The 17,817-nt window shown below is 45.1% G+C and overlaps 1 protein-coding gene across 6 annotated transcripts in view; it reads right to left on the bottom strand.

Moving 5' to 3' along the window:
• Invs (inversin) overlaps positions 1-17,817 on the bottom strand; it is a 182,788-nt gene that overhangs the window by 7,654 nt on the left and 157,317 nt on the right. For 3 of the 6 annotated variants that reach the window (XM_029555430.1, XM_017802874.2, XM_029555431.1), the window contains 2 exons: positions 12,932-13,215; positions 2,278-2,965 (listed from right to left, as the gene is read on the bottom strand). In XM_029555430.1, the coding sequence (XP_029411290.1) occupies positions 2,278-2,965; positions 12,932-13,215 (972 nt within the window). The remainder of the gene's footprint in view (positions 1-2,277; positions 2,966-12,931; positions 13,216-17,817) is intronic. The other 3 variants (XM_029555432.1, XM_017802875.2, XM_029555433.1) reach the window with 2 other exon arrangements.

The following is a 17,817-nucleotide window of genomic DNA, read 5'->3' as shown; positions in this document are numbered from 1 at the left end:
AAATGGAAAATGGAAACATGCTGGGTGTCGTGTTGCATGCCCTTAATCCTAGTGCTGGAGAGGCAAAGGCTGGCAGATAAGAGTTTGAGACCAGCATGGTCTACACAGTGAGACCCTCTTTCAAAAAAAAAAAAAAAAAAAACAAAAGGAAAATAGAAAGAAGAACCAGGGGGGGCATTCAGTTTGTGGCACCCCACAACCCCTCCGGGGGTTACACCAAAAAAAAAAAAAAAAAAAAGAACAAAAGGAAAATAGAAAGTAGAATCAGGTGTGTCATTCAGTATGTGGCACTCCACAAGCCCTTCGGGAGTTACACCTGAGCCCCGCAGTGGTGCAGCCCAAGTGGAACTACATAATCACCTTCCTGGATGGGTGTACACTGACCTCACTGTTTTCAAGGGAATGGCTTGGCACATACCTTGGACACTTAATGACAGGATCTGTCAACTTAACGACTCTTCAAAGGAGTCAAAGAACAGATAGTCTGAGAGGAGGCCTTTTAGCGAGGGAGCAGCTGTGGGGCCTGACAAGGTGAACCCTGCTGGCTTGTTTGCATCCTAGTTTCAGCCAAGATGTTTAACACAAAGTTTGCCTGGCTACTGGCCAGTGCATGTGCTGGCATGACTTCCCAAGTGGGGGAACACTGACCATTACCACCTGTGGCTTGTCATGGGGGTGACATTGCAGAGCCAGCATTGCACCTCAGCTTGAATGTTGGTAAGTTGATGAATCTCCTTGTGTCTCAGTTTCCTCATTTGAGGGGTGGGGTGAGAGCAGACCTGTCTCACAGGGTTGTGAGGACCAGGCCCAGTAAAGGCTGACTACTAGAACTGTGGCACATAAGAGCAGCCACTGCTCTGGGACTGTTTCTGGTGTGTGAGTGCCACCCAGGCTGTCCTTCCCGAGCCTACTCAGGAGCATAAGGGACTTTTACTATCATATCATGACTGCAGCAGACTTACTTGACTAGTAATGGAAGGAAAAGGCCCTAGTGCCAGATCTCCACTAAAGACACACAACACTTTGCCCCAGTTGTTTGCATCGCTAAGAACCTGGGGCCCGATCCCTGTCTTGACAGCTTTCTTGGGGTGGCTAGGGGAACCACGTTGAGTTTTAACAGACGGGAATAGACATAAGGGCACATTGTTCAAAGGTTGGGCAAGCAGAAACGGGATAGCCTGGCTCTGGGTTATGCAGTCTTCAACCTGTTGTTCCCAGAGACCTCTCCCTGGCCCTCTCTCCTCTCCCTCTTAGCCCCTTTCTTTTGTTTCTCCTCAGGGGCCGACACATGGCACACCAGTGACTTTCTTTGCCCTGTCCATCTCCCCAAAGATGGAAGCCACATAATCCCCATGGGCCCAGCCCTTTTCTGTGCTGCCCACCAAGGAGAGGCTTCACTTGGATAGAGGACCCAGTTGGACTACAGTCTGTGGAGACTGAAATGCAAGAATTCCCTCCCTACTGAAGAGGCACTGGGCTCCCTCACACTAGAGCTCTGTCCTAGTCCTTGGGAGCAACCTTGACCCCAGCGTCTAGGCCCTGACTCTACCACTCTGGTAGTGGCTCAGGCAGGTTTATATACTAAAGGCATGATCTAATATGTCCAAGTGTTCATTTAGATATATGATGTATGACTTAATTCCTGGGTTAGACAGATTTTAATGACTTTTAATTTTGTGTGGGGTCAGGTAAGTGGGTAAAGGTGCCTGGGTGCTTTGACCTGAGTTGGATCCTGGGGACCCACATGGTAGAAGGAGAGAACTGACTCCCTGCACGTTGTCTCTGATGTCCATGTCCATACTCATTCCATGGCATATGTGTATGCATGTGCATGTATGTGCGCACACAAATGTAAAAATTTTTTTTTGTTTAAAAAGAGCTTGTGTACAGTGCTTCAAAGTACAAAGCACACATTGTCAAATAACAGCAGCTGTCATGTAAAGAGGACAGGTGATACGGCTGTTAAATCCCATCTTACAGATGGGGAAATAGAGTTAAGGGAGGCCAAGTGATTTGCCCTAAGACTGGTAGCTGTCAGAGCTGCAATAGAAAACTGGGTTGTGTGATTATAAGCCAAGGCCTTTTCCTTTACCACACTATCCTGGGCAGAAAAATCTTCCATTTAATTTAAACTGTGTCGGGTGTTGAAAGGGAGAGGCTTGAGTATCATGGGTAGGCTCCAGTTGCCACCACATGGAACTTGGCTGGGACACATCAAAGTGCACAGGGTGTCACGTCAGCAGGATTGCAGCAGACCGCTGCCCCTCACCCTCTTACCTTCGCCAGGCTCGCTGGATGACTGCCGCTGCTTTGTTTTTTCTGCGAAACAGCTCTTTCCTGCTTCGTTCCTTCTGGATTATCTGCAGGCGCAGCTCTATAGGAAGAAGGTCAATATTCACACACTGCCCAGGCAGAGGGCCACAAGTCACGCTGGTCTCTGGAGATGCCTGCACGCCTTCAGACAGCTTCTTGCATCCTGACCTCAACTCGTCTGTGCTTGGTGGCAAATCTGAGTAGGCCGCTCCTACGAGCTTGTCCTGAGTCACCTTGTTTCTTGGAGTGCGATGGTAGAGGGGACTCTGTCCAACATAGGCAGCTTCCTTCCTGGCACTGCCAGGTCGGCTGGACCCAGCTGGGGAGCATCTGTCTCTGAGCTGGTGGGTGCGCCTGTTTTGGGGGGCACCTCTGGCCCTGGGCACTGTATCCTGCCACCTGCTGGGTTTCCTGGGGCCTTCCTGCTGGGGAGCTTTTGGAGCTGTACAGCTTAGGTCCTCTCCTTTTTTTGCAGGGCCAGTCGGATTGACTGACAAAGGTTTTTTGGCCCTGCTCAGCCCCTCCTTACACTGGAGCTCGCCATTGGTCTCACCTCTGTGCTTCTCTACAGAGGGTGCTCCCCGACACCTGTCACCGTCACTGACTTCACATGGTCTGATGTGCACACAGGTAGAGGGGCCTTTGGGTGTTTCTTGAGAGGACAAGGAAAAAAATGTAAGAATAGTCATTGTCTATTGAATGGCAGGCTAGGGGAGTTCTGTTCATTTATTTCATTAAGAGCTGCATGTGTGTCCAGTAGCATCACCATAACCATGGCAATGTGATAGGACAAAACTGTTCAACTTTGCTTTCTAGTAATCTGATGGGTTGGGAAGCCTGAAAGCAGCATTCTCTCCAGAAATGCCAACTCAAATAATGGAAAACTCCTTTAGGAAGCGCTCACTCTCTTGGTCTCTGGGGGCTGAAAACAGAAAACTTGAAAGGCAGAATGGTGAGGGTGTGAGCTGAATCCACTGCTGCCCAGGCAGGCCGCAGTGATGGAGGCAGAAAGGGACAGTTTTAATAAATGCCTGGCTATGTTAAAATGAAGCCTGGAAGGTAGAAGACTGGGGCTCCTGAAAGTGTCTACCTTTGGGAAGGGACAGTCCAGATCAAAGTCTGCTTACTAGTGCCTGGAGATGAAGAGGACTTGTGTCTCAGCAGAATCTGGATGGGTGAAGAATCTCCCTTGTGAACTTGAAACCAAAGTCCTCTGGCCTTTGTATGTATACCTTTTTTAACCCATAGGAGATATTAATACCAAAAGTAGTCTCAGGATGGGGTATCCTAGGATGTGTCATGGAAGCAGATGCAATACTGCTTTTTATTGTGACATGCCCTCAACCCAGCCTACCCAGATGGGTCCTCTGAAGATGAAGTCATGTTCAAGACACAGTCTGCCCTGAAGAGCAATTTATGAACACAGGACAGGATCAGATCTCCAAGAACTTTAGTATAGCCCCCCCGATATTAAAAGTAAAATTATATGTGTGTTTGAAAAAGAAATGTAACACATAGAATGAAAAACACTGTCAGTATAAACAGCATGAAGGAACCCCCACTTCTGAAATGGTAGAACTGACACATGCTCCCACTGAGGACAAGTGTCTGTAGGAAGGGAAAGAGCTAGCAAGGCAGACAACAGAACCAAGATCCAGAAAACTGGTGAGCAGACCGATGAGCAAGGCCTTTGGGGCCACAGATCTCAAGGGCTGGGGATCAAATCGTTCAGCCTTGAACCGGCTAAGTGTTCTTTGGGACTGGGACCATGGACAGCCAGTGCTGGGTGACAAGATGAACTGGCAGTAGCTAGTTCTGGGAACTGGATCAAGTGCCCTTGGATCACTAATGCTCCTGTCATGCTGGTGTCAATTGTGGCTTGGCAACTTTAACATCATAGGCCTCAAGTTGCTGCCATAGTTTTTTATATCATTTTTCAGCTCTCAATCAGAAATATACAGGCCAATGAGGAGATAAGACAACAGGGCAAGAGAGACAGCATAGATGATAGATAGATAGATAGATAGATAGATAGATAGATAGATAGATAGATAGATGATATAGATAGATAGATAATGAATATACATTTAGATACTGTTTTCAGAAACATTTAAAAGTAACTTTTATGTGTATGAGTGTTTGCCTGCATGTATGTATATATGTATGTATGTATGTATGTATGTATGTGTACCATGTGCATGCCAGAAGAGGGTGTTGGAGCCTCTGGAATTGGAGTTAAACATAGTTATAAGCTGCCAGGCCCTCTGCAAGAGCAGCAAGTGTATATATTACATTTATTTATTGTGAATGTGTGTGTGGCAGGGGGAGCATGCATGGTAGTGTGTGGGGATCAGAGGACAACTTGTGGGAATCTGGTCTCTTTCTACCATGTGGCTTCTGGGGTTGAACTGAGGATGTCAAGCTTGGCAGCAAACCTTTTACCTGCAGAGCCATCTCACTAGCCATAAGTATTCTGAAGCACAATATATTACATTTATTTATTGTGAATGTGTGTGTGGCAGGGGGAGCATGCATGGTAGTGTGTGGGGATCAGAGGACAACTTGTGGGAATCTGGTCTCTTTCTACCATGTGGCTTCTGGGGTTGAACTGAGGATGTCAAGCTTGGCAGCAAACCTTTTACCTGCAGAGCCATCTCACTAGCCATAAGTATTCTGAAGCACAATCTATATCCTCATTTGTGCAAAAGAAATAAGGAAGTATAAACCAGAAATGAAAGAGCTCATCGAAACTACTGTAGACCTGTGAGGGTGGCAGGAAACAGCGACAGTGGGAAAGCTGTGTCCACGGCACCTTTCACCGACTGAGGGAGGTGAAAATGGTACGGCCGCTTGAAAGACCGTTTCTTACAGAACCAACAACCCTCTCACACTGCTGCTCACTAGCTGTCTCACTTCTGCTCTTCACAGAGGAGGCTCTGTAAAGCCTGTCACCATCTCTTCCTGCATGGGGTATGACATACACTAGGCAGAGAGGCACTCCTACTGTATTCTTTCAGTCAGATCAAGCAAATGCAGTATTTACCCAAGTAAAGCTGAAATCTCACCTCCCACAGTTTGCTGTCGAGTCACCTCAGTTCTACTCTTGAGGCCATCCCCTATTCTTCACCCTGCCACTGCTGCCTTAGTACAGACCCTATCTGGTCCTTCAGATTTGCACTCCATTCAGCCACAGTGATCTTGTTGAAAAGTCCTTCCATTCCCCACAACTGAAATAATTAGGTCAGTGATAAGCTGTAGTGGTTTTAATGAGACTATCCCCCTAGGCTCCAAGTATTTGAACACTTGGTCCTTGGTTCTTGGTGCTGTTTGGGGAAGCTCATAGAACCTTTAGGAGGTGTGGCCATGCTGGAAGAAGCATGTCGCTGGGGTCAGGCTTTGAGAGTTTATAGCCATGCCCACTTCCAGTCTGCCTCTGCTTCCTATGACTGCTTGAAGATGTGAGTGCTCAGCTTTCTGCTCTGGCCAGCACCGCTGCCATGCCTCCCTGCTATTATGGACTCTAACACTCTGAATCATAAGCCAAATAAATTCTTCTATAAGTTGCCTTCATCGCCATGTTTTATCATAACAGAAAAGCAATATATAATCAGAGCTTGCATTCATATTCATAGTTCTGTGGGCACTGTTTGTAGTCTGTGTATAGACAATCACATAGATGTTACCTGCTTTCTAAGGAAGGCATCACCATCTTCTCACTTATTGACATTCATCTTTAGAATTGATTTTTTTTTTTTGAAAGAGGCCGGTCTTGAACATATGGTGGTCTTTCTACTTCAGCTTCCCAAGTGCTGGGATTACAGAGGTGAACCACCACTTTCTGCTCTTGTCTCTTTACAAAGAAAGACCTTGAGGCTTGGAGAGATCACTAGCTCATTTAGTGAGTGGTAGGGTCTAAATGTGTACCCAGTGCCTGCCCATCTTGCTAGTATGTTTTGTGTATATTATATATAACCCAGGAGAAGAGTTGACTCAGTGTGAAGAAAAAAATCACTTGCTAAGAGACCTGAGGACACCCTCCTTCCAAGGACTCAAGTTCCTGGCCTGTGTTGAGGAGGCTGTGCTGGGTGCTCTGCAAAGGACCTGAAGCTCTGGCATTCTTTACATCTGTGAGACAAGGAGATAGAGGGAAAGGCAGTCAGCACTTCCACTCTTCGGTTTTGCCTGTGTCTCAGGCTCTGCCTGAGCTCTGATCAGATGAAGCAGCTTCCACCCTTTCTGATGAGGCCAAACAACATGAGCTGTATGTCCTTTGCTTAGTTATTCTGGGTTTCCTGAGAATCCCAGGAAAATAGTGTCAACTTATTTTCCTTTTCACTGTGGATGCTTGAGCAAGTGAACAGGGTCAAAGTTGCCCGTGAACTGGAACCTCCTTTCCTTCCACCTCAATCAGCCTCATTAGCCTCCTGCCCTTCAACTGCGCCCTAACTAATATCTGATGCTGGCTTTTCTGAGACCCTACCTTCAAATGAGTAAGAGCTCTCCTGCCTCAGCTGTTCTAGAACAGTAACTTTCTAACTTGTTTGACAATGGCCTATACCAAAATAAATCTTATATGTAGCCCAATGTACATACACATGCAAACACATATACACACATGCATTTGTGTGTATACACACACACACACACATATAAACTGAAGCACAATGCTTTACTCAAAATGTACTCGTGTGTGTGTGCGCACGCTAAGACGTGTATGAAGATCCGAGGAAAACATGGAGGAGTCAAGTTTTACCTACTATGTGGGTCCCAGGGTTTTATGTCATCAGGCTTGACATCAAGTACCTTTACCCTTGAGTTAACTCCCTGGCTTCCCTTTCCCTCATCCATTTCTCCCCTCCCCCTCTTTTTTTTGAAGACAGGTTCTTGGTTCTTGCTGTGTAGCCCATCCTAGCCTCAAACTTGAGGGACTCCTCCTGCTTCAGCTTCCTATGCTAGAATCCCAGGTGTGTCCACCATGCCCATCTTCCTGCAGTGTTCTCTGATATTTTCTATTGTATCCTATTTTAACAGGTAGAATAGATTACAATAGAAAATACTATGGTCTGGGGGCTGGAGACATGGCTCAGCGGTTAAGAACACTGGGACCCAGGTTCGAATCCCAGCACCCACATGGCAGCTAACAACTCCAGTTAGCTGAAACTCCAGTTCCAGGGGATCCAACAGCCTCTTCTGTCCTCCACGGGCATTGCACGACACAGGTGCACTTAGGTACACACAGGTAATACACACATATACATAAAATAAAAATAATAAGTAAAAATATTAAAAAAAATACTATGGTCTGGTCCAATCCACTAAACTCATTTCATAAGCCATGCATGGCTTGAAACCACTGTACTGGTCTCTTGGAGAAGACTAACTAGTAGCACTGTGATTGAAGGACAAAAGGACTGGTTATCAGAAATGGAGGCAGCATGGAGTGTCGGGGTCTGTGGCCATCCTACCAGAAAGTGATCCAGTTCAGAGCAGGTCTGGCTGGCCTTGCAGTGTAAACTGCCCCAAAGTGCTTCATAATAAGTGCTAGGGAAATAGCACTGTCCATCTGAAGTTACAGGGAGTAGAACACAATCTCCAGGTAACCAGTGTTATGCTCACTGTTGGAGGAAAGAAGCTGATGGTGTGGTCCTTAGCCTTGACTGGCAATTCAGTGCAGCTGGAGCAGAGTGGGGGCTCAAAGCCATGTTTGCTAAATGAATGCATGCAGCAGTGATTTGGTGAATTGAGCAGAAGCACATCTTCACCACAAAAGCAGGTTTCTGTTACAAAGCACAACCCAGTAAATACTTTGTTTTAGGATAGATCACCAGTGTCTTACCCCCGATCTCTGACACCTAGCTAGTACCACTCAGCTGCTAACTGAAGTATTTCTTCTTGTGTGCCAGACACTCTATGAGGTGCTGGGAACACAAAGTAAGAGACAATTCCTGTTGAGTGACTGTGCCCCTTTCCCGACACCTTTCTGACATGCACAAGTCTGTGTAATATGACTTTGAGGTACTGCCTACCCAGTGGAAGAGTCAGATTCTCAACTATTGAATCTGGCCTGACATGACTTGCTCTCGAGAGCAGAATGTGGAAGTGATGCATAAGTTGTAGAGTCTAGGCCTTGAGGCCTTGGAGCTTCTGCCTTCTCTCTGAGCACTAAGGAAGATGGTGGAATGTACTGAGAGTGACAGGCCACAGAAAAGAAATCTGAGGCACCCCAGCTGCAAGCAGCACCAGCTGCCAGACATATGAAGGAGGCCATCTTGGCTTTCTGGCTACCAACCCTGCCCCCAGCAGCCACATGAATGAGCTCAGGTGTCCTAGCTAGGGACTGCTCAGCCCACAGAACTGCAAGAAATAGTTTCTCTTAAACTGCTTGGTTTTGAGGTAGTCTTTTAAGCCACAAAAGTTAACCAACACAGAAACTGAATTCTAAGAAAGAGACCCTTAGCATTGGCCTGGCAGACACTGGGAGGACAACGAAGAGACTGTTAGTGAAGCTGGAAGAGGAAAGAAACTGCCATTGGCGTCTAGATGAAGGCGAACCTTGTGGCAGAATAACTGAGAAAACTGCCCCCCCGTAGTAATTTAGAAGACAGAACGTCTACCTAATAAAGATGGCTCAGATGATTTCCTGATGGGATGAAGAAAAATCTGCTTTTTTAGCTGAAGAAAACAAGGTGCTGAGGGCGGGAGGGAGGAAATTTCAGAAAGAATGAACTTCAAGCAAAATTTAGATAGAAAAAATAAAGATCTACCAGGTGTGGCAGAGGTAGGCGGATCTCTGAGTTCAAGGTCAGTTTAGTGTACATAGTGAGTACCAGGCCAGCTGTGGCTACAGGAGACCCTGTCTCCAAAAGACAGAAAAAATAAAATAATAAAATAAAGATCTTAGAATGTGCTGGGTCAGAAAATAAAGCTACTTAACATTTTATTCTTTCCAGCCAACCAGTCTCAGTGTGAGCTATGGCCTCAAGATAAAGATCAGTTCAAGAGTATAACTGTACAGCTCTTTATTGAAGTCTCAAAAACAGTTTAAGGTGGTGCACTTGAGATTTCTAAACATCTCAAGGACAACTTCCCACAGAAATATGTCCTCACTCAAGAAGCTGTTTGAAAAATAATCATGGATGTGGTTTTTCGAACAGGGAATGAACTCTCCATGGGAAACGCAGGATATTTTGAGACCCTCATATCACTGAGGTTACCATGAGCTTGAAATGGGAAGACAATTCAAAATAAGCCTTTGAGGCTCAAATTTACTGTAACTAGGAAACAGGCCAAGAAAGCTGCTCGGCTTCAGACCTGGGCCATTTCTTATGAAAAAGGAAGGAAGGGCTTCTCAAGAGTAGGGCCAAGAGGCAAGGAGAACGATGACAGGAAACCACGGAGGAGTCAGGTGAGATCCTGATTAAGGATCCTACAGTCCCTCTCCAGAGTAGGGGCCCTGGTGATATGTGATGAGCAGCCTTTCTGATTGCTATGGACTGTGGCTGGATGCAATTCCTGATCCACCCGAACGGGACCATTGACTGTAGCATGTGGGAGCATTGCTGATACATCTTCACTGGTTGGTTGATAGTGGAATTGGAAGAGTCCAATTGAGGCAACCTGTGACACATCTGGACTGCAAGTCTGATGTGATCATTGGGATGATAATATTTTTGGGATTAGAGACAGGGATAAAGATACTCTGTGTGTCAGAATCATGTGTATAATCTGTGACCAGAAAGGAGCCATGATCGATTGCTCTATAGCCCAAAATCCCAGTCATCCTCCAGTGCACAAAGATGGAGTTGCTCTCCACATCATTTAGTCTGGGCTGATGTCAGAACTTGTGATGATCAACAGGATGTTGATCCTGTTGGATGTAAGATGTGTACATTCTACAGACTACTTCTCAGGATGTCTTACAGCTTCTGCCTTTGTTTTCTGAGACCACTCTATAGGGAGTCATTCTAGCTTGCTGGAGAACATGTAATACATGGAGAACATGTGACACATAGAAAACATGTAATACATGGAGAACATGCAATACATGTTCTGTATTATCTGTATTATCGTGCAATACATGTTCTATATTACATGGAAGAACATGTAATACAGAGTGGCAGAATGCCAGACAGCATCAGTTGTTGCCAGACAATCCAGGTGGTCAGATATTCAATTCAACTGACTCTCCATCTGAAGGAAGACATAAGGGTAAGGCATGTGGGAGCCTTCAAAGGAAACTGACAGTCCACAGAATGATGGGAAATAATGAACTGGTGTTCTAAGCCACTTACTTTTAGCATGGCAAGTTGCATAGCAATAGATACCTGCAACAACCCTGCATTTACAGATCTTGCAGTCTGGCGGGAAAGACAGTCGAGAAAGCCAGTAATAACAGTAACAGATGATGATCATTAGAACAAGTATAGGAGAGGTATGGGGGCACACAACACAAGTGTAGCCTTGTTTGAAGGGGTGATATGGCTATACTAAAGTAGGGGCATTTGCCCTAAGAAGCATTTTTTTTTATTCACACACAGGCAGTCACATGTCAAGACCCTAAGAAACATCTCAAAGAAATTCAACATGGCTGCCACATCGTAGGAGCCTAATCAATACCAGTTGAAGAATAAGTGAATAAAAAACATCACACTGTCCTTGAGGTTTTCATTGCTGACACACTGAAATTGTAGTTGATGGTGGGATGTTTCGTCATTTATATTTCTTATAGAAAGAAGTTCTTGGTTAGTGAAGAGTTTAGCTTAATAATAATGATAGTTATTAAAGCTTTACTATGGGTCATGGGCTAGAACAAATCTTCTACATTATTTAGATCCATAACTACCTTTCAGGGTAGACAGTATACTCCCATTTTATAGCTTAGGAAATTGAGGTCCAGAGAGACAGGCTGAATTGTCCAAACCCTAGGTGATCATGATATCCCAGAGACCTTTTCTGAGAGTTCAGAAGGTTAAAACTATTTTCATAATAATTTATACTAAGATACTGTTTATTTTTTTCTGTATTGGCATTTGGCTATAGAGGTGGGGAGACTCTCATCACTCTCTAACTTAGACTTGTGGTCCAGAGTGCTTAAATTCTTTTGTGCAAACACTATAGTTCATGCTGCATACCTACTTTCCTTGTGGGAATCTGGAATTTTGTATACACTAGGCTAGGGGCACCTCTGTGTTAAAACATGAGTCCTGGGCTCAAAGGAGCTTTTCTAAAAGGTTATGGAACTGGGCATAACAATTTCTTGATAAAGGAACTAAGTGTTTGTGTGTGACTCTGCTTGGAGAGACTCTTGAAACATGAACCTTTTCCCTTTGCTGATTTTTCTTTGAATATTTTTATAGTAAATCACAGCTGTGAATGCAACTGTATTGCTGAACCCTGTGAGTCTTCCCAGCAAATGACCAAACCTGGGTAGTCTTGGGGACTCTTGAAACTAAATGAACTACAAATAATATAAACACCCAAGTATACATCAAGACATCAAACTACAGAAAGAATCTTGAACACAGAAGTGACATGCTACCCAGGAATGTTCCTGAGGAAGACATTGTGAATGGCAATGGATTCTCATCTGAAACCATGGGAGCCAGAGGAAAGTGGCAGAGTGTGATAAAAGAGCTGCCAAGATGAAGTCTGTGTCTGGCTTAATGAGTCCTCAGGAATGAAATAAAAATAAATCCTAGCACTCAGAGGCAGAGGCAGGTGGATCTCTGTGAGATTGAGGCAAGCCTAGTCTACATAGAGGGTTTCAGGCCAGCTGGGGCTACAGGGAGACCCTGTCTCAAACAAAACAAAACAAAAAACAAAAACTCAAAGGAAAATTCAAAGAATCTGTTGTTGGCAGACTTACCCTTAAAGATCAGCTAAAGAAAACTCTTCAATCAAAAAGAAAATGTTAGAAGTAGGAATCTTAAAACATCAGGACAAAAAGGTGAAACTACAGAAGAACAGAAATATGTGTATATAAAAATACTATCCTTTTCCTTATGAATTTTATAAATTATACTTGATGACTGAAATAAAGATAATAGCTGATCCTCAGCAATGGTATTTATTTGAAGATTTTTTAATTATTTAAATTGTGTGTGTGTGTGTGTGTGTGTGTGTGTTTACATGAGTGCAGGTGCCTGCAGAAGCCAGAAGGGGGCATTGGACCCTCTGGTGCTGGAGTTACAGGTGGTTGTGAGATACCTGGTGAGGGTGCTCCTAAAAGCAGTATGTGCTCTTAACCATGGGCCATCTCTCCAGCCCCAGCAATGATATTTAGAAGTGGTTCAGCTACCTAAGTGAAAGAGGTTTCCACATTTCATTCAGTGGCAACATGTAGATGTTTCTAGACCATAGCAAGTCACCTATGTTCATTTTAATACCCATAGCCACAGTACTAAAAACTAGGGAAAAAAGACACATTAAAAAACACTAGAAATCAATCAAGATAGAATCCTTAAAAATGTTCTAGTAAAGCATAGCAAGGCAAAAGAGAAAAAGTGTGGAGAGCCAGAGAAAACAGCTCAAACCACACAATGGCAGGCTTCGGTACTAACTCAACTGCTAGTGGAAAAAGCTCAGTGTTGGCATCAGAGAGCAGAGTCCACACACCTACCATTTGGCTTTCTGGAGGCCGTTCCCTGAACGTCTGAGGAACTATCCTGTTCCTCATAGGCGACTGTGCTCAGACACCTGCCTGGAGACCCTCTGTTGTGTCCTGGATCAGGGCTGTGCACTGTGCAGTTGGCAGGCAGCTGTTTGTTGGGGGCCGTAGTCTGCTGGCTGGGCTGGTTCTGGGGGCTCAGCAGACAGGGAAAGGTTTGCGGTCTGTGGGAATCTGTGCTCAGCAGTTCTTTTTGCTGTTTGGCTTCCTTTCGCTTGTTTTCCTCCTCCCGCTTTCTGGAAACAAAGCCAAGGAAGAAAAAAACAATGTCAAAAGAGTCTCACCTGCTCGAGTCCCTAAGAGGGACTGAAATGTTGGAAAGAGCTACCATACCACATGTTGGATCTGAAAATCCACATTTTCCAGGGTGGACCTTTTCTCCAGATACAATAAAAACCACCTTTTTTCTACCAGGCCTTAGAGCTCAAAGGGTGATGGTGCCTAAAAGAATCACATAGGTCATTTTGCAGTGCTGAGACAAATGGCCTAACTAGGCTACTTGGCTGTGTTAGATAGCACTGCCAAGGTTGTGGAAGCCCCTCACAAGTGTGGTCCTGGGAGCCACCTGAAACTCTACCCCTTTCCCTCCTGTTCCAGAAAGCACAGAATGCCACTGAGAACAGTGGTCACAGGGACTGCCTTGAATCTTTTCTACTTGTTGGGAAAAGACCATTAATGATTACATGAAAAAGTGACTTGCAGAGCATCTCACTCTGAAGACACATTTACAAGGTGAAAGACAGCCATGGAGAGCTTTGGCCAGGGAGCCAAGTGCACTCACTCCCTTGGTGAATGGGGCCTCGGTGATGATTTTCAAAACCCAGGTGGCTCAGCTCTGTCTTTGAACAGTAAACACAGAAGAGGCTGGGCAAGAGAGGCCAGGTCTAGAGACAGCAAAGAGAGCCAGGTGAGTCCATGGTCACCCAGAAAGCTGGCTCAGGCCAGAAGTGGGGAGGAGCCTGAGACTGGAGGGGCAGAGCTAAGGATAGGACCCATTTGACCTATGCCACTGATTTGTAAGGATTCTAAGGGAAAGAGGAAGAAAAACCATTTTTCTGAGGCTCTCCTCCACAGGGCACTGAGGACACAGAATGAAGATTGCAGAGTTCATGTCTACCCCAGACAATCTTCTACCCAGAAAGAGACAGTTGTGAAGACAGAACCCTAACCTACCATGGAAGTATTGCAATAGTGTGCATGTACAAAAGGGACAGTTGTAAACTTTGGAGGAATCTAGAGTCTCAGCTGTTAGTGCTCAAAGGTATGCAGGTGCCTGCTTTGTAGGCAGAGATGGGAGGGAGGAGCTCGGGTGAAGACAGGCAGGAAGGAGAAACCCAGCCTGGTATGCCACTCTGATCTTTGACCAGTGCACAGCAGAAATCCAGGGCGTATCTGCTTCCCAGACAATGATGGTTTCTGCTCAGGGAGAGAATCTGGTCACTGTGTAAGGGTTCATTAAAGTAGAGCCATTAGGGAGCAGTGGGGTGAATCTTGTGCTGAGAAGTGTAAGAATCTGAACTTTTTAAAAAAAAGTCAATGCATTTTGTACTAATACTCCAGGTGGCACAAATAACAAGTGTCAACTACTAGTATTGTGTGCTTGCTCTCCCAGGACCCTTGGATCTGGCAGGGGTAAGACTTGTAAGCAGCTTGGATCTTAAAGGTAAAGGGAATCATGGTCCCATCTTCAAGCACACCACATGGGTGAACCTTGTTGCTCTTTCCTGTCAGAAACCTGTTGGGGCCTGATTTTCTCTTGATCAACATGCAAGGGGCTGGAGAACCAGATGAGATACACAAATATGTAAGTGCTAGAGTGCATTGTGAGGATAAGTGGCACATAAATGTGTGTGCTGCCTTGAGTAGGGCAAACAAGTTAAAGTGCTACACTTACAGAGACTCACAGTATTAAAACAGAAAATGTCCAAGTGAGTATCTGCTCTGTGGTGGTTAATCCAGATTGTCATCTTGACTATATAAAAAATCATCTAGGCAGTCAGTAAAGCACATCTCTGGCTGGGCCTGGTGGTGCACGCCTTTAATCCCAGCACTCGGGAGGCAGAGGCAGGTGGATCTCTGTGAGTTCATGGCCAGTCTGGTCTACATAGTGAGTTCCAGGCCAGCTGGGGCTACTGGGAGTTAAAAAAAAAAAAAAAAAAAAAAAAAAAAGCACATCTCTGGGTATGTCTGTGATGGTGGTTTCCAAAGAGAGTGTTAGATCCTGAGGGCTCTGGCCTAATGAATGGACTAATCCCTTGATGGAGTAATAAAAATATGACATTATTGGGAGGTGGTGAAGGGAGGTGAGGCCTAACTAGAGGCAGTAGGTCACTGGAGGAGGACCTTTGGGGCTATATTTTGCTCTGCCCCTTCCTGTATTCCCTCTCCCTGCTTCCTGGTTGCAATGACGTGAGCTGCTTTGCTCTGCCACGCCCTCCCCGCCATGAAGTACAGATACCACTGAAACCAAAAGCCAAAATCTTTAAGTTGTTTCAGTCTGATATTTTAGTCACAACACTGCAGACATAATTAATACACAGTCCAATGCTTCCATCTGACAAATGGGGAAACTAAGAGCTAGAAAACCTGTCTAATTTGTGGCCTCTGAACTACATGTGTCCCAGGATGACTATGAATGTGGCTCAACACACCCATAGGTGACAATGTCATGTCACAATTTCAAAAGGTTGGGAGCTGGTGAGATGACTTAGTGAGTAGAGACACTTGGTATGCAAGCCTGATGACCAGAGTTCAATCCCTGGAATGTGTAGAGGTAAAAGGAGAGAACTGACTCTACATGTTGCCCTCTGACCTCCACATAGGCACCAAAGCACATGACCCCACACACATACGTCATGCCTACATACAATGACAAAAAAAGGTTGGATGCCTCTAGAGAGTACCAAATGAAGTATATAAGACCTTAGAACCACTGTAGGGGAAGTTACTGAACATTTATTTTGAATTCTTATCACACGGAAAGTGCTATAAGGTACTGGAGATATGAAGAGACAGGACACACAATCCCTATTCTTAAGAAAGTAACAATCGGGGCTGGAGAGATGGCTCAGCAGTTAAGAGCACTGATTGCTCACGCAGAGGACCCGGGTTCGAGTCCCAGCACCCACATGGCAGCTACAAACCATCCTTAACTCCAGTTCCAGAGGAATCCAAAACTCTCTTCTGACCTCGGTGGCACTGCACAACATGGGTGCACTCACATACATGCAGGCAATACACTCATACACATAAAATAAAAATAATAAAATATTAAAAAAAAGAAAATGGCAATCAAGTGGGGGAACCAGAACCACACCCTCCTGCAGACAGATTTGGATGTGATGAGTGCTACGCCTGAGCTGTCTACACAGAGATATGGGGAGGGGCAGAAGGCAGACCCTAATTAGACAGGGGCAGAAAAGACTCCTTATGAAGACTGTCAGAATGAGAGAGGGGTGAAGTGAGAAAAGGTTATTCCAAGTGGAGGGAAGAACACGAGCAAAGACCTGCAACCTGGCTCTCACCCAGCTTTGACTCAGAAGAGGTCTGAGCGGACAATGCTTCATGTAATTTTAAAATTCCTTATATAATACTCTGTAGAGATGACAACTGAGCTCCTGCTGGAACTTTTCCAGTGAGAGGACCTGATTACCTCATGAGACAGGAAAGGTTTCACTGTAACCTTTTCAGTTGCCGTTGCATGGATCTAGGGGCCTGTCAGATTCATCTCATTGTCGCTGAGTAACAGGCAGGGTAATATTTGGTCTTTAACTTCCTCTTCAAGGCATAAGGAAATACGTGTCTAGGACCTTTGGCTTATAGAACGTTAGAGCTGGAAGGACCTCAGATATCGTTCAGTCCAGTCTTTAAAAATCTTCTTGTGACTCATGGACACCCTTTGAGATTGAGATTAAAAAAAAAAATATGTAGCTCCTCTTTCCACAAATGGATATATACTCTTGACATACAAAATGCTGCATATAGTCTTAGGGCCTACATAGAACCCACATCTGGATTATGGAAACTTCATTTACTAGGGGAAAACTGAGTTCTGATGAATGGGGTGGCAGAAGGAGACCCATAGAAGTGACTCCCAGGGATCAGATGACTTTGTGAGCAAAAGAGTGAGACCCGTGACCCAGCCCTGAAGAGAGACTGACAAACAGGAGATGTTTGGGGGGGGGGGGCTGTAACAGGATCTGTTATGAAACCAAATGGATCTCTGTAGGAATGGGAGTGTCATGAGCATTTTCTTTAAATATCCCAAAGTTGGTTTATGGGAAAAGAGACTTTTTTTGTTGACTGCCAGGGGTAGCTTTAAGAAAAGAATTTCTGGAGGCTGGAGAGATGGCTCAGTGGTTAAGAGCATGGAGTGCTCTTGTAGAGGATCCGAGTTCAGTTCCTAGTACAATCATGCTAGGCAGCTCACAGCCACATGTAACTCCAGCTCTAGGGGGAGATCTGATACCTCTGGCCTCCATGGGCATTTACACTCACATGCACACACACATACACACACACACACACACACACACACACACACACACACACTTAAAAATAACTTTAAGGGGGCTAGAGAGATGGCTCAGTGGATAAGAACACTGACTATTCTTGCAGAAGACCTGGGTTCAAATCCCAGCACCCACATGGCAGCTAACAACTTTCCATAACTCCAGTTCCAAGGGATCCAACAGTCTCTTCTGTCCTCTGCAGGCACTGCACGACACGAGTGCACTCACCTACAAACAGGAATACACACATACACATAAAATAAAAATAAATAAAATATTTTTAAAAACTTTAAAAAGAAAAGCAGTTTTCTAGACAGAACCCTCTAG

The sequence above is a fragment of the Nannospalax galili genome, unplaced genomic scaffold (assembly GCF_000622305.1).
Source record: "Nannospalax galili isolate Female #2095 unplaced genomic scaffold, S.galili_v1.0 scaffold125, whole genome shotgun sequence".
Taxonomy (NCBI): domain Eukaryota; kingdom Metazoa; phylum Chordata; class Mammalia; order Rodentia; family Spalacidae; genus Nannospalax; species Nannospalax galili.
The sequence above is the reverse complement of the archived record's forward strand: the minus strand, read 5'-3'. Positions and strand labels throughout refer to the sequence as shown.